Source organism: Mercenaria mercenaria, chromosome 5 (genome assembly GCF_021730395.1).
Source record: "Mercenaria mercenaria strain notata chromosome 5, MADL_Memer_1, whole genome shotgun sequence".
In the NCBI taxonomy this organism is placed as follows: domain Eukaryota; kingdom Metazoa; phylum Mollusca; class Bivalvia; order Venerida; family Veneridae; genus Mercenaria; species Mercenaria mercenaria.
Window position 1 is genome coordinate 91692572 of NC_069365.1, and position 17832 is coordinate 91710403.

The 17832-nt window shown below is 33.6% G+C and overlaps 1 protein-coding gene across 23 annotated transcripts in view; it reads left to right on the forward strand.

Annotated features, from left to right (window-relative positions):
• LOC123558649 (teneurin-m-like) overlaps positions 1–17832 on the forward strand; it is a 241368-nt gene that overhangs the window by 137747 nt on the left and 85789 nt on the right. For 21 of the 23 annotated variants that reach the window (XM_053544291.1, XM_053544306.1, XM_053544307.1 and 18 more), the window contains 2 exons: positions 7152–7418; positions 13028–13135. In XM_053544291.1, coding sequence (XP_053400266.1) covers positions 7202–7418; positions 13028–13135 — 325 coding nt within the window. In that variant the 5' untranslated portion in view covers positions 7152–7201. The remainder of the gene's footprint in view (positions 1–7151; positions 7419–13027; positions 13136–17832) is intronic. The other 2 variants (XM_053544310.1, XM_053544313.1) reach the window with 1 other exon arrangement.

Consider the following 17832-nt stretch of genomic DNA (forward strand, 5'->3'; position numbering starts at 1 on the left):
ATTCTTCCCACATCTCTGGATAGTAAAAGACATTTTAGTTTAGCATCTAATAGAACACAAGAAACTGTAATCCTATAAGGGAGAATGCAATTTCATTAATTATACATATTCTTAAAAAAATCACTTTTTCTTTCTCCCCATAGGATAATATTTTGTATACGGTGCAGTGTAATTTGTTTAGTAATGAGAAATTTTCCTTAATTTGAAAAAGGTTAAGATACTGGATTGAGAGACATAATGTATTAAAGACATGTAAATTAAATTTTGATTCTAGGTAGTTGACATAATGCAGTCTTCCCATGTTTAAAATGAAGTGCTCATTCTTATTTCAAGTATCGTGTTCTTGAGTTAAACGGTTTTTACCCAACGACAGATGTGCCGCTACTTTGGGACAATGCTCTGTAATTGCTCCCGATATCAACAATTTTGTCACCATTCGATACCAAAACTATCATTTCCGCTCGGGGAAACTTTTTTTGTCATTCGTACACTACGAAATTGAATAGATTTTGTTAATTTTGTATTATTGTACAAGCTTTAATCTAGTCACTGTACAAGATGCGCTGATTAATGAAATTTTACCAATTTAAGGGTATTATGTATAGGATGGCGTACACATTCCTTTGCTTGTTCACGGTAAATTCCGGCATTATTAAAACAGACTCAACAAATTGATACAAGTTGCTATTGATGATCGTTCTGATTACTGCAATTTATTTCGTCCAAACTAATCAACAGTCTTGTTTAGGAGACAAAACCCCGAAAAATCGATCCAAAAGGTCGTCTTAGGGCGACCATTAATTTTGATGGTCATGCAGATGCATTTGTTGTTGACTGTAACTTTTCATTGCTAGCGAATGCATTGTATTAATAAAAGTCGGAACTCTGATAAATGACCATGTGCTCGATGACTTGTCATTTGTTGATTGTCTTTTGCTTTCATGCCTTTGGGTTCGAGATTAAATAGCTGAGAAATGAAAGTGCATTCCATCCAACAAAATGTTCATTTTCTGATAAATGTGTTTTTATTGCATGAAAATGAAATGAGCCGTGCCATGAGAAAACCAACATAGTGGCTTTGCGACCAGCATGGATCCAGACCAGCCTGCGCATCCGCGCAGTCTGGTCAGGATCCATGTTGTTTGCTAACGGTTCTCAAATTGCAGTAGGCTTTAAAAGCGAACAACATGGATCCTGACCAGACTGCGCGGATGCGCAGGCTGGTCTGGATCCATGCTGGTCGCAAACCCACTATGTTGGTTTTCCCATGGCACAGCTCAAATTGGTTATTTCGAGATGAACAGGAAATTTAACTTTCTTAGTTATGAAATTGATTTGCAATTCCTTATAATCCTAAAGGGGACAAGTAATTTTTAAGGTGCTCTGTGCCTATGTCTTAAATGCGATATACAAAGGAACTATATAAATGTTATGTTCAACTTTCATCTGCTCTGTTCCTTTCATTTATGTATTTTAAAATGATATTTATTTTTATACTTGAGCCTGTCTTCTAACCAGCTCCCCCCACCACACCAGTCCACAGTAAACTGTTTTGCTCACATCAATGGGTCTGACCATCAGAATATGTTTGTAGACATTTTAGTTGTGGTTTCTGAACGATTATACCTACAGAAGGCTTTGGTCTACATTGGTCATCTTCATAGAATGATTTCCTGTGGTTGAGACAAGAACCCAAGGTCAAATGTCAAGGTCAGAGTCATCATGAGGCTGAACATGATTACCAGTCAAGCATTTTGAATGCTAAATTGGTAGAGGATTGACAAATTCATTGCATGATTGCCTTTTGGTGAGTAGATGACACTTCTGTTTTAGGTGTCAGTTTGTCACAGGTTAAAGTTGGCTAAAGTTAACCTTTACACCGCTAAATTTCTAAAATGGACTCATCCATCATTCAGTTTGGGCGTACTACACATATTATTTGAAGGGGTGTTCACTGAAAATTTACTGACTGAATAGTGAGCAGTGCAGACCATGATCAGCCTGCATGGATGTGAAGGCTGATCTTGGTCTGCACTGGTCGCAAAGGCAAAATCACTTGCCGCTATCAAACTAAAGGTAAAATAACCTAGAGACTAAAAATGATTTCTTCATATAAATAACTGGAGGGTCTACGACCATCTAACTTCTTACCAAGATTTGTCTACGCGTAATTGATCAATGTTGTTTTGGGGGTTAGGAGGACAAAGGTCAAGGTCACAGTTTCATCTGCTTTCGGCCATTTATAGTAAAATTATTTATGATAAGTAGATGACCAATAAAAAGTGTTAATATTCTTCATCCATTTAGCTGCCTAATGGCAGTCCTCAGAAATGAGTGGATTTCTCAAGCAATTTGGATATGTTAGTTGTCACCATCAGTTGTCTCATATAGCAACAGTTACAGGAAGTCGTCGTTTCATTTTTACTTGTAATCAAGATTTAGATTATGTTGTTTAGGGAGAATTTTGAGATATTTTAATGATGTTGCATGCGGTCATAGAACATCTCCTGAGGGTTGGCGGGAAGATTTAGTTGCAATCTGTAAAATAATTCTAGTTCAGTTATGCAGTAATGGACATGAATCAGCAAGGCCTTTTTAGCTGATGAGAGTATCATCATAGCAGCCGTAATTATTATGCTCCCTTCAAAGATTGATAGCGTGGTTGTTGTTGGTTGTTTTTTTTTTGTTGTTTTTTTTTTGCTCATGTCTGTCAGTTGTTTGAATTCTGAAACTACAGAACACTATAATGCTCAAACTTCATCAGTTGATTGCCTGTGGTCAGACAACATTTGTTTAATGGGTCAGTAGGTCAAATGTCACAAACATCATTAGGCTGAAAACTTGTCTCCAATCATAAAATGGACAATACTTTGGCCCCTGCAGTCTACATATGATTGCATGTGGTCAAGAAATGACCTCGTATTGTTTTTAGGTCAGTTGTCAAGGTCACTGGATACTTGTGATTGAGAATTACATACAACGTTTTCTCCAGTTGGTAGGGGAGGACATCATGTGTGTTTAACAAACAGCTCTTTTTCTTGTTTTCTTTTTATGCTGTTTGTTTTTAAGAAAAATGACATCCCCCGTTAGACATCTGCTCAATTTACTGGTTCATTTAATACTAGTCTCTGTTACATTTTCAACAATATTCCCCCATGATGCTGTTGAACCATTTTCTAAAGGATGACCTACATTTTGAACCCTACAGATGCAGCCTCAAAGCTTGGTCATCCATCATTTTTTGGCATATCCTTAATTGTATTGTCATAATTGGTGAGAATGTTCATAATTTCTGCATTAGACAATAATATCTTATAACAGAGTGCTGAGAAATATTGGTAAAATATTGTTCCTGTGGGAAAATATGGAACTAATAGAATTTAAGATGCCATAACTGCTGTGGAATCTGCTCTGCAAAGTACTGTGCAGAGGATTTTTACATAGGTTCCCTAAAGAAATTTCTTGAATTCAGTTCATTAACTTTAACCCTTACCCTGCCAAATGTCTAAAATGGACTTGTCTATCATTCAGTTTGGACAGTACCATTTATTATTTGAAGGGGTGTTCAGTGAAAGTTTACATGATCAGCCTGCCCGTCTTGGTCTGCACTGGTCGCAAAGACAATCACTTGCCGCCAGCAGGCTAAAGGTTAAGCTTTTATTTATGTTGTTGATTGCAAAAAAGACTTTCAAAAAGTAATGCATTGCTGGTCACTCCATTGTTGAGTTATAACCTTTACAAACTACTGTAAAGTTCTGCATCTCTAAGACATGGATGAATGGACATAAATTTGTATTTTACAAAATAGCGGATTGTTTCCCTTTAGTACATGAAAATTCACAAATAAAGTACAGTGAAACGCCGCTCGCTCGAGCATCGATGACTCGAGCACCCGGGCTCGCTCGAGCAACTAATGTGGTCCTGGTCGATTTCCTTCTATTTTCTATGTGATATTACCATGGCTGGGTCGAACATCGATAACTCGATCGCTCGAGCATGACACCTGGTTCCAGTGTATTAATTTACTCTTTGTTGCTTCTGGCTAACTCGAGCACAGGTGTCAAAATTTTTCACACCTTCGGCGGTCAGAATGTATCGGTTAATTAAACATTTTCACACACCGTGAGGATTGTGTAGTCTATTCCCATCTTAAATGTTTGTTTGTCGGTATATTCGATATTATGATGAGATTTATTATTGATAAAAGCTTAAAGAAAGTTTTATTGATCAAATATCGATCAATTACTGATAACTTAAAGCATCTTTTCTGCGGGATCGAGATCTTAGTAATTCAATCAGCGGTTATTTGCATGCAAATGAAGGAAATGATATAGCCATTTCATAAAATTGAGACGACAATTATAATATGCACTTGTTGAGGAATAAGAATTAAATGTTTCTTCGCATGTACAAATTACATATTGAAACGTCTATCAATAGATAACGTTTGTAATACGTTTGTTTTCGAAAATGTCACAAGTATGTTATTATTACGCATGACCGTAAACTTTAGTTTTCTTCGTTGGGTTCGAAACCTCATTTGGGGCGTAGAATTCTTCAAGCCATCCAGCTGACTTACGGAAGGTCGATGGTTCTACCCAAGTGCCCGCTCGTGATGAAGTTGTACACGGAGGGGCACCTGGGGTCTTCCTCCACCATTAAAGCTGGAAAGTCGCCATATGACCTAAAATTGTGTCGGTGCGACGTTAAACCCAACAAAATAAATAAATAAATTAGTTTTCTTCGTATGTTTGTCAATGTTTGGGTCGCTCGAAACCATGGATAACTCGAGCATTTTGCTTGTCCCCTTGCGACCTCGAGCGAGCGGTGTTTTACTGTAGTTATTGCATATATGAATTAAATGGGTTTAATTTGTATTATCAGATACCACAATCATAAGGTTGTGATGAGGTAGCTTCTTTATTTGTGACCTTTGACCTTGACCACATTATGTCCATGACCTCAATATATAATGTTGCATTCTGGGGTTATTGAGACAGAGACAGAACACAAATGAGGTCAAAGTCACTCTCATTGTGGTGACTTTCCAGGTTTTAATGGTAAAGAAAGACCTCCCGAGATCGAAACTTTGTTCTCTGAGATCAAAACTTTGTTCTACGTAACAAAAAATTGTTAATGGTAAACTGTAAAATACAACTGAAGTATCAGTGAAAATGAATTATATTGTCATTGGAATTAAACTTTGCAGAAAACTATATTTCTATAGGTAATTATAATCACACCTTAGGGATGTTTTCAAGTGTAGCATGTAAAAATTACCATGGAAACACATCAATATTAAGTAGACTGAATCAAAAAACAGTTTCTCTATGGATAGAATAATGATATTCCTTTTAATATGAGAGCTTCGCTACTCAACATGTTCTGAATTTTATAACTGATATGTTTTTAAATGTTCAAACAACTTGATTAAATGAAATCATGGCATCTCAAACATCAAACAGTGATCTTTCGGTGGTGAATCAGCAATGATTTTAATTCTACAGTTATTGATTTGAAAAGGAAGGGTTAAGACATCAATTTTCTTTGAATTACCCTGAAAAAATCTAAAAGAAGTGAGGTTTCAAAATTGGTTTTTGTGATAGAAGAGTATAAAATTACATAATTTCTGGTGGGCTTTAGATGTTTTTGTCATGCATACTGGCAGTTAAATGTTTAGATGGTTAACATCTTTTGTTTCACTATTAAAAAAAGAGATAAAGGTCTGCTCAGATTTCATTTATTATGCTATTCCAAAAGAAACAAAACTTGTCCAATTAGTTCAAGTTCAAGGTCTGATTATAGTCAAGTGATTTGGAGTTTGATCTCTGTGTGGGGTTGTCTTCTCTGTTATGCTTAGCTACTGTCTGAAGAGAAAATGCCCCCAAGAAGTTTATTCTCCACCTCTGGTGAATGTGGGGAAGTACAGTAAAATTTTGTTTGCTTTAACTTGGATATTTCGTACACGACTCTTCACTTGAACTCATTGTCAGGTCCTGGCAAAATATCTATATGATGCAGGTTTTTTGATGACTCGAACTACTGATAACTCGAACAAATTTTGCTTGTTCCGTGGAGTTCAAGCGAACAAAGTACGGGTTAGGTGAACTGCCTGAACAGTGTTCAAAATAGTGTTTTTAAACCAAATTAAACAAATCTGCTGCAGAGAAATAATTTTTTCTTGAGAATTTTTATTTTTTAATTTTAGTAAAGTCACAAGGGCATTCGTTCAATCAGCATAATAAGTTACTGTTTTACTTTTGGGCTTTATCCCGTTATTTTTTCATTTACATAATATGCATAACTGTATCGTATTTTAACAAAAATACACAACAAAATTTCCTTGTATGTTTAAAATTTTATTTTCTACTGTGTTTACTTTCCTCTGACATGTAAGCATTTTGTATTTTTGCCATCGGAGAATTAGCCAAAATCACCAATAAATTCAAAAATCATATCATTTTGCAGACATTAAATAATATGTAACTTTAGTCCAATGAATACAAATTAGACCATCAGGAAATAAGATTATTCAAAAAGGAAGTCAGCAGTTTCGCCAGAATTGGTGAACTGCAAAAAATTGGGTAATTGAATCTAAGAAATATGCATGAAAATTCATGACGGAAATTTAAAACATGCAAAGCCGATACAGGATGTGAAACATTTATCTGAATTGTATTTCATGCGTGTTGCATTTTCCATTTATATTCACATGTTATAAAATAAATAAAAAAAAGTTCTGTGAAATCGAAACAAATTACTGTCTGAGAAAATTTCATGGAATAAAATTCAGTTTGGGCTTTTTTCAGTCTTAGAACTGAAAGAAATTGAAACACTATCAGTTTCTCGGGAAAATTTTCTGTGTTCAAAAATTAACCAATTACACAAATTTTGTATATGACCTTCGCTTTGAATTTTAAGTTAAAATTGAAGTGATCGTAACAGCCATTGTGAAATTTGGAGCTATATCAGGAATTAATGATTGCAAATTAGTGTTGATGAATGTTTTATATTTTTTTCTTCAAATTTTGTGAAGTCAAATTGTTACCATGGCAACAGTGGATTTTACTTCCTGATGATTTTTTCCCTTGTCGAGATTGAAATGAGTTTACTGTTTGTCAAGTTCTAAATATATTGGTTTCTAATTTCAGAACAAAACATCAAGAAAACCTGCTACCATGACAATATTTATAAAAACTTCATGAGAGTTATTTCCCCTGTCAAAATGGAGATGAGTTCATTGAGTACAACACCAAACTATAAGCCTCAAAACAGGGCATTAGGTCGTCCAACATCTAAAGACAAACGGGGCAGTAAAACATACAGCTCATCTGAGGACGATTTCCATTCGGATGATAATCTGCGGCCATACGAGGAAGTAAAGACAGCTCTTCATGACAAAAAATTAAACGCTTTAGGTAAGGGTCAAGGTTATTTGCGTATGAGGATAAGCATGCTGTATGTCCTCGATATCTGTTTGATAGAGTGTTTGCTAAATAGAAGTGCTAGGTTATGGCACAACGGTCTGGGATGTCCATATGTTACGTCACCATCTTTATAAATTATAACTGTATGCTGAATGTGACGGCTAAATTTTAATTCAACTTGCACTGGTTTGGAGTTGAATTCTATTTATTTTAACCTAAAATGATGTAATTTTATATAAATGAAAACAGTTCTGGTGTGTTTCAAAAATTATTAAAAATAGGACAGTACTTGGAAATTTGCTCAGAGAAAGCATCCACTTTTGAGCATGTCTAACCTCATGTATCACAAATGTTACCTCACACATTTTGTCACACTGTACAAGTTTATCAACAACACCAAATAGATCAAGTTTTGCAGTTGCTGATTTGTTTATGGTGCATGCAAATTATACTTGAAAATGAGTTCCCAAAGTTGGATTGGTATATAGGAACTATTTTTACAAGCCAATTTACAATTTTAATGATAGCATTATATTTGACTAGAGGGATTCAGTTGCGAAGTCCATTCAGGCTTGATAATTGACATTATCTTTGCAAGAACAAGTTGTTATTGATTTGACGTCTTCTTATGTCATCTCTCAAACAGAATCTAACAATTTTACACGTATTTGATTTTCCTTGCCTAGAACTAAGCCGTTATTCTTCTCTTGCTAACGGGAAGAAAATGAAAACTGTTTCTTTAATTCTTGACTCAATCAGCTCTTATGTATTACGCATCTTTTCTCCCGTGACCCTAAAAGCTATAACTCAACAAAACCTTTTTATTCTGTACCATCCAATTTGGTATGACAGTCTCGTAATTTCCATTATTTGTCTTTATTTCCGGTGATTTATATCAATATTTAATACCACTATACCCTCCCGACAGTAACATTTATTCCTAAAACATTTAATTCCATGCTTTTATGAAATGATAGAACAGTTTCCACTTGTTTTTTGACGTTCGTCTCTGGAGTAACCTGCTGAGTGCCTATTCATTTGTAACAATAGAATTAATTTTTGGGAACAATATGAGCGCATGCGACATTTTGTGCAACATGTCGTAACTGAATTACATCATTGAATGCTGCAATATGTTCAGCAATAATTCTTCCAAATGTTCGCAAATGAAATTAGTTTGCAAGTTTTGGATTGTTCCTTAATCTGTCTTTTGTCGTTCATGAAAATTCATGATGTTACAACAACATTTACACCAAATTTAGTGCTAGGGAGGTGCTTCATGAAAAAAAACAAAACTAGAAGTGCATCAAGAAATGTTAGTTCAACCTGGAGGTTTTCTTCAGAAATTTTATGTTCACTTAAAGTTGCCAGTTTATTTTAAATATGAAAGCTTGTCAGTCTAAAGTTGGTTAAGTAATGGATTTGTTTAAAACTTTAGCATCTGGTCATACACTTATTTTCACTGGGTATTTAAAACATGTTAGATTTTCACATTTGATTTTACTATCCAGGTCAGAGTTCTTTTAGCATATATTATAAATTTGGTCAACATATTTTGCATAAGAAAAGATATGAATATAAGAACAATGTTTATTCAACACTTTGAAAGATTTACATAGTACATAATTATATGTTTAACAGAATTTCATTAAAATTGCAAGTTTATAAAATTATCATTACCTCCCCTTCTTTATTTTTTACCTCCCTTTTTTCTATATTAGTTGTGTAACTAAGGTGCATTTGAAATTAAAACATTCTGAAGTTACACACAGTTTAAAAACTTGCAGTTTGATTTAGATTGATGAACTTATCCCAGTATAATGTCAACTGGAAATAATAAACCAGATATTGTATTGAAAATCAAGAGAAATCCTCATTTTTTAAAAATATGTTTTGTATTAAAGGGGGATAATTACAAAATCTGATAAAAGACAGTAAAGCATACATTTCTAATAGAAATCTAACTCTGTGTAAATTTGGATCTTCTTGTTCCTAAATAAATGTAATAATGAAATGAAATGGGTACAGTGTCATATGCATACCATAGACAGAGGCGTCCGCAAAGCATTACAGTCGTGTTCTAAAAACACGTCAGCAAGATACATTTTTAAAAAAATTTAATGTATTATTACACTTAAATCTTGTCAGTTATTGTTGTCAGATTATGATTACTAATTTGGCCAAATATTTAAGGAATTACTGTTATTATATGTGTTGTAAGACAAATTTGAAAAAAAAACTTGTCATTAGAACTTTGAACATAACATGGAAAGCCTGATCTAATCCATGTAGGCTAATTCTGTGACAGGTTACGGAAGTTAATTGTAACAGCTTCCTTACGCTAAAAGCAAGCAGACGCATTCTCAATACTTTCAGGATAACACTTGCGATTTTTATTTTCGCAAAGAATACTCCAGAAAAGAAAAAAAAATGGGGAGAAAATATTTTAATACGATGACTGATTGGTTATCGATACTGGTAATTAAAGAAAAAAGCATCTAATAATCAATTGTCTCAATGTAACTTTGTTGTTTTTATAGTACAATTACATCATAAAGGCATGTTTTTTTCCTTTGAAAGTCTTGTCTTCGTTCTGCGTGTGCGTCTGCTTTGCTTCCTGTGGCCATGAGAAATATTGTAATGAATTCTGATTGGGCAATATGGCTGGATCTCCATTCTTTTTATTTTAGTAATAAATACTTGATGATGTTTTTTATGCATATGAAGATAGAAAATTGATACTTTCGTAAAATAAATACATCATAAAAGTGGGGCCCATGTCTGTTTTTTTCCCTCCCAAGTGTTATGAAAATGTCTGTGTTTTATGGAAATTATTGCCATTTTCTATCAAAGTATATCATAAATTGGAACTTATTGGTATAAATTTACACAGCATGTCTACAGGTCTTTGAAAACAGTAGTGTTTTTATCCTGTGTTTATGGAGAATTGCATCCATAACAAATTACGCATATCTTCGGGTTATTGAGTACTTACAAGTTCAGTCTGCTACCTGTCAGAAAAAAGATGTCACATTCAAAGTTGTTTTGTTCCTGTGTCCCATATCTCTACCCCACCTCGGTCCCCGCCTTTGTCCCCATCCCACCATCATATCTTTATTTTATGTGGAGAAGTTGTAGTTTCCTTGCAGAAAACCAGTTGGTGCTTTTTCTGAAATTAAGAAATATTTGTGGTTGATTTGACTACTCTCTGGAGGTTAACTTGAATACCCTTAGAACATGAAATACAATGAAACAACCATGCTGTAAAAAAGAAAACAAAAAGGAAAGTGATCTTTATCTTAAATTTGTTTGTTTGTTTTGTCTTTGCTTGTATTTGTTATTACAAGGTACTCTTTTAAGATAAAAACAACATTGTTTTCAGTATTGAAACCAAGATAAACTGGTTACGTTTTCCTTAATTTTTATCAGTTCATCTATATTGACAATCACTGCCCTAAGGGGTGATGTAGGACCAGTTTCAAACTAGGGTGAATCCATAAATATTTTAATAACTTCAATATAACCAGAAGCTGTGTAAGCTGACATTTGAAGTGTGTCACCTTGCCATGTGTGATTTATGTGACCCTTAAACGGGTCATAAAACAATGAGAACTGCTTGTTGCAGCCTGGGCCACGTCTGCCATGTCATTCAACTTTCCTCTTCCCTTTCTGCAGTTCTGGCAGGTTTTCAGAGCTTTGTACGTGATTCTAGAAACACTTGGACCACCATTTCTATATGTATTTCCTTGAACATTCAGGCTTTGACCGATTATAGAATTACTTAGAACATCTATATTTATTGACAAAGGATTTATTTTAAGTTTGTTGGAGGCATCATTCAAGTTCCTACCTATAATTCATGAACTTGCTTGGAGACAGATTAGTTCTGACTGCAATAGTACGTAAAATGGAAAAAGAAAAAGATGAATTTATGGAGATTAAAAGAGAAATTTTGCTGTATACAATGAGCAAACATCAAATAATATTTGGAAGTAATAAAGTTTAGTTGAAAATAAACCCTTAATGAACAAAACTAAAATTCTTAATATATTATAAGCAATCAGTAGCCGACGGTTGTGCCACTGTTTAAAATATTATAAGCAATCAGTAGCTGATGGTTGTGCCACTGTTTAAAGAATAGAAGCATTGTTTTAATGTGCAATTACATTTAATGTTTTCCTTCAGGTTTTATTGCCTTTTGTTATTATTAATAATTAGGAATCAATTTAAGTTTCAAAAGTACAACAAATAATTATACCGTTTTAAGCGTAAGTACCAAAGATACACAAAACTGGCTGACCAACAGTTCTTACAATAATTTAATAATAAGCAATTATTATCAGATTTTTTTCTTTCAACAGGTTGTATTATTCAAAACACCCACCTGTTATGATATGACATAAGTCTCCTCCCTCGCAGCCCCTGGGGGTGTTCCAGCTATGCTGGACCTTCAGCAACTGCCTATCATGAGGAAATGATTATATTGATGTAAATGTTTAATATGATGTTGACAGCATTAAGCCCCTGGCAACAGAATATTATACAGTGTTACATAGCATATCTCCCAACAATCTTTGAAGAAGAAAGAACCTTGTTTATTTGTCTTAAGATTGTGAGAATTAGGACTAAATTGATATTTGTGGAAATAAAGATAAAGATAAAGATAAAGATCATGTGTCTGATGGCAAAGTAGAGAGTGGAAACAGATGAAATAGATTTTAGCAAAAAGGAAACAGGATTGAATGAAAGAAAACTATTGGAATATGAATTTATATTGTGAGGAATATGGCAGTGTGTTTTGAACAAATAACTTTGTAGGGACTTTATTAGTTTACTGAATTTGGTATAAATGAAGAACTGGTGTTAAACAGGGTGGAGTTTTTAAACATGTTCTGTTCTGTTGTGTTTAGATAAATGAATTGAAGATTATTGGATTTAAGCAAAGTGTTATGGTTAGAATGACAGCAGAAACAATTTTTTTTGATGATGGTAAAAACTTTTAATTTATTTGCTTTTGAAAAAAGGATTTTTTTTAATTATTATAAAGTATTGGTTGTGTTGTTTTTTTTTAATCTATTTATAAATTACATATGTTTATGAATAAAATATGTTTCTTTCGGTTGCCCTTAATTTAATGTTTGAATTAAAGGCATGGTTACCCCCCCTACAAAAAACAATACAATGTTTCTTGCATAAAAAAACATAATTTCTTCCATTTTTAATTATGTTTTAAAATTTAAATTAAAAATTTAACAACATGGGTTTTAAAAAAAAATTTTTTGTCCCCCAATATTAAATGACCTTTCCTCTGTTTTCTTATAATTCTGTTTTGCTAATTGCATTTCTTTATGATTCCCCTAGCCTGTATAAACAGATTGCTTTATCAATTAATACCTTTTGCCAATCTTTAGACCATAGTCAAAACAATTTCTTAAGATGCTAAGATAATTATCTTGTTTCCCAGTTCTATCAATATCAGAATACTGACATCTCTCATTGTCATCTACATCATTCTTTGTACTTACTTACAGTGCCACAAATGTGTTTAATCATTCTTTTAAATCCATTAGCAGTGTCCATATCTTCTTGCTTTCTTCTAGACTCTGATGACGGTGGTGGTTGCAAGCGGTTGTCATGGTTTCTATCAAATGACCAGGAACAGGTCTACAACTATCCAAAACAACTTCTCCTTATCCCCTACAGTGAAGGTTTGAATCTCTTTCCCCCTTTTGGATGTTGTTCAAACTCATTGTTCATTTTGGTTTATTTCTTCTTTTCTTGCTTCTTTCATACTTCTGTTATATATCTATTGTTGCAATTTCGTTTTGTTAATTGTTGGATAATCTTTCAATAATTCTCTTGGAGGCTGTGCTTATAGATCTAGGTATGCTATATAGAAACTAGACCTTCTCTAGACTAGATGCTTGCAGTAGATGCTTGATTGTAATATGTTGAATATTATGCATTACTAATAGGTAACCATGACTGATTTCTTAAGGTGAATCTCTAGGAGAATTTTAGATGAGAAATGTTTGCAGCCTATTTCAGTAAACATTACTGTCTGAAAATAGCTCAGCTGCACTATAATTATTTTATCTGTAAAAGAAAGAAATTTACATTATCACTGTGCTTTATCACTGCGATATGATTTATGGTTCTTGAGAAATGTTGATAATATTAAACACTGTAAAAACATTAAGAATTTCCTGGTAAAGAGTAAGTTTTGATCATCAGTTGAGATACTGATCTTGTTTATGCTTTTTCAAGCTATTTGATATAGAAAACATATTATGGAAATGACAGATTGTATCACAAAGTAAAACAAAGTAAGAAAGCCATTTTCTGTTTGGAGATTAGCGTATTTTGACAGACAATCGTGGATATGTCAATATAATCTGGTACATCATTTTTTTAACCTGCTACTTCTGGTTGTTAAGTTTTAAGATTGCCATGTACAGTATTGAGTACGAATGTGTGCTGTAAGTGTTGTAGTGGTTGTAGGTATATACAGCTACTTCAAAAGCCTTACTGTTGGGTTAGCCATTTGAGGATGAGCTTAGAGTGTCTGCCTGCAGATCACATTTCGTCCAGGGTTCGAATCTCAGTAGAGACTGAGGTATTTTCTCTTCCAGTAATAACACTAAAACAGTTGGTGGAAGCAGAAGCATGAGATTAAGGTAGATGAGCATATAATTGTGAGGAAATATGATCTCTGTTAAATCTAATGGCGTCTCATACATAGACTGCAAAAAACCCGTTAAGTTTTAAGGGGCATGAGGGCCGGGTGTTGCATATTTTGATCATTACCTGTCATGAATAGACTGATCAAATCTAGTCTGCCATTATTTTCTCCTAAAGGATCTTGTTTTTGATGAAAACTTAGAATTTTGTCTTTCAAATTCTGTTGAAAACGTGAGATTTTGTGTTTTGCTGACTTCTAGGGAATGGTTCAGTTCTTTGCTGTCTTTGTTGTTACCATTGATTCTACTACTGTCTTGTATTTATATAAATAATCACTGATAATTGTGTCTCTGCTTTCTGCATAGGTAATTTGTTTGGCAGAAATGATTTAAAGAACATGTTCCATACATTTTTACCACTAGTTTTCATTCCATAACCATAAATCTCTCCAGTGTTTTCCGAACAGTTACCTCTATTAACATACATGCAACAAATGTTATATACATCCAGCCATCTGTCTATCCAGTATGATTGATGACTTGGCCTATAATATCTCCGAAAGATCTACTTTTTCCACTAAATTCTCCAGGGTATTCTTCATGTAAGTTGTCATGAAGATTTGTCAAGGGGGACAGTTTTCTTGCTGTTTCAGGAACACATTCTGTAATTGAGGCAGTTCCTTTGTCATTACAAGGGAATGAATCCTGAAATGTTGCATTTAGTTCTAATGCATTTAGTTCTGATTCTTTTACTGGTTATAGTATAATATTTTCTTAGAAAAGCTATTGTATTTTTTACATTACTGAAATCAGTCATTACATCCTTGTTCTAACTTACAGTAACAGTTAGGTGGTCAGCATTGCACTTGGAATTGAATTTTAGATGTAGTTGTTACAAGTATATTTTGAACATGTATTACTGAATTGATAAATATTGAAATGATCTGAATGTAAATGTCAAAAAACTGCATACTTACTGGTAACATCTCTAATAAAGTTGTTTCCAGAAAATTAAATTTCTGTTGAGGATGTTGCCCTTGCATTATTTTTTCTTTAATCTGTTAAAGGGAGCTTAGCTATTTTCATTTTTTGTACTTTGATGACGAAAGACAAACTTGTAATTAAATTATAGAGGAGGAAAATTATGGTAATAGTATTACTACAGGTTACATGGTATCTGTTAATATCACAGTCACACATACGGCGCGGATAGCTATGCAAAGAAACGTAGTAATCCTTATCGATCCGTACCTGAGCCGTACCTTAAAGTAGTAATCCGTACCAATCCGTACGGCTCAGGTACGGATCGATACGGATTACTACGTTTCTACCCGTGGCTAGACGTAACTATCCGCGCCGTATGTGTGACTGGGGTATAAGACATTAAATTCTTTGCAGACAAAAAAAAGAAGATATTTTGTCTTTGAAAGTGTTTCTGTTTTTTTCTGAAATTCTGTTTACTACGGGGTTTAAAACACATCCAAGAATGCTGATGAACACAATAAATATTCTTTTTGTCAGATATATTTCACCCCAGAGGATACACCAATTTAAAAGATGCCGGATGAATATCAATGAAAGTGGTGTATTACTGGTTCAAATGAACAGTTACCAAGCAAAAATTGCATTGCTGGCACCAATGATATTTAGTGGTCTCTTAAAATTCATTGTTTAAAACTGTTTAATTAATGATGTTCGTTTTAACTTGCATAATGTTTACTGGTCCAAATCATATAAATACAGCTGGCATAAATATTATTTGTGTTTCAAATGTTCTTGTAATGAAAGTGATTTTTCTGTCTGAAAAGAAGTATATCTTCCTGTATGTGGGTGATACTTGAGTTCTTGTATCGTAAAGATGATAGCAGAAGCTAATTGGTGTCAAATTGATGTAAACATGACATAAAATAGTGAATTTCTTTGCCAATGTTATAACTTGATGGTATGTTATGGCCAATTAGTAAAGTCATTGACTCCGGTCATATAAATAACTTAGGCATTAGAGTTAATGGTCAGTGTTACATATACATATTTCCTTGGTTTTTTTTGGGGGTTTTTTTATGTAATATTTCAGGAATATTCTAATCACCTGGCTAAATTAATCCATCAAAGGATCAGTAGACGTGAAAGTACACGATGTTATATCTGACCACTTACAATTACTGATCATCTAGGATAATGTGTAAGCTGAGCAGACGGGTATAAAACATATTAATAGAATTATTATTTAATATGGGTAAACAAATTAGTAAACAAGAGCTATTTATATTTTAGTAAAAATGGATATTTTCAAGAGAGTTTAATTTTCGCTATATTCACATGGCACTACATCTCGCAAAAATTAATCCTCGCGTATAAGTGTACATAAGTATAATTCAAAGTGTTCATATTGACCTGTCCAACTGACACTTTATCCTGAATGATTTGAACTTTGTACCAATTAGTAGAGATTTGTGGTTGCTGATCATTATGTATATACATAAACAAAGTGTGTATGGAGTGGTGTTTGGTACCTTCTTGCAATGGCTGGTATTGATTGTTACTGATGATAAACACTGACATGGTCCACGTCTGACCAGTGTCTGTACAGCATACCAACAAGTCATTACATTATGTGGGAATGAACTTGGATGCTGCGAAATTATTTAATTTCATCAACAAAAACAGTATTTTCATGGAGACATGAATTTGGGGAGGTAAAAACCAAATAAAAACAGGGATATAGTTTTACAAATTTACACAACCATAAGATCCATAAAAATGAGACCCCCACAAATAAAATTGATTTCATATGTTGCATTTTCATTAGTCTGGCTGTCAACTAGATAGTCTGTTTAAAGTTTTAGATGTTCTTCCTAATTTCTTTTTTTCACTTTAACTACCTCGGCAAAATTCTGTCCTGGCTCTGATTATTTTATGTTTTTGAAAGAAAAGGGGAACAATTCTACAGAGCTTCAGGAGTTATCTCCTGTAAACAGAACATAGGGTCCAAACACAGACGTTTCAACTTTCATTACCTCTCTCAGCACAATATGGCAAAAGGTTGCGTTTTCAAAGTTGTGGTCCTGAAGAGGAAATAATACAAGTTCTAATATGCAGAAGTAACAAATACTTAAACACGATTTTTGGTCAGAAGGAAAAATAAGGTTTGGGATGGTGACGATAACTGAATTGTAGAATGTGAACAGTAATTGTTCTATAAAAAGAGTATTTATAAAGAAAATAAAGGCAAGAGTGTCAGGCTCTTCAGATGCTTTATCAATCAAGTGTGGACAGCAATCTTTTCAGTGATCAAGATGGTGTCATCTTTAGTTGATGTACAGTTATTGAACATGATTAAAAGGATGTAAGCAAATCAAATTTACTGGGAATCTGGCAAGTCTCAATATGGTTGTCCATGATTGTGACAGTTCAAGAAAATTCGATTTTGTACCACTGGTAGGGATTTGAATGTTCCGAGTAGACTGCACGAGTGATTTCATTTGCTGAGTGTAGATCTTCAGCGTAATTTAATTTGTACGATCTTTTGTACTGTTCTCAGTTTAGAACTGTTATTTTGTCTGGAAACAATTTGTTTGACAGCAGCGTAATTCTTATTTAGGGATTGGATTCTTTGTGCCAAATTTATATGTACTAAACATTGAATGACCTGCATATTCATGTTTACAATATCGTCTTTTATAATCATGGATATAAAATATTATGAAAAATTCAACAAATTTGCA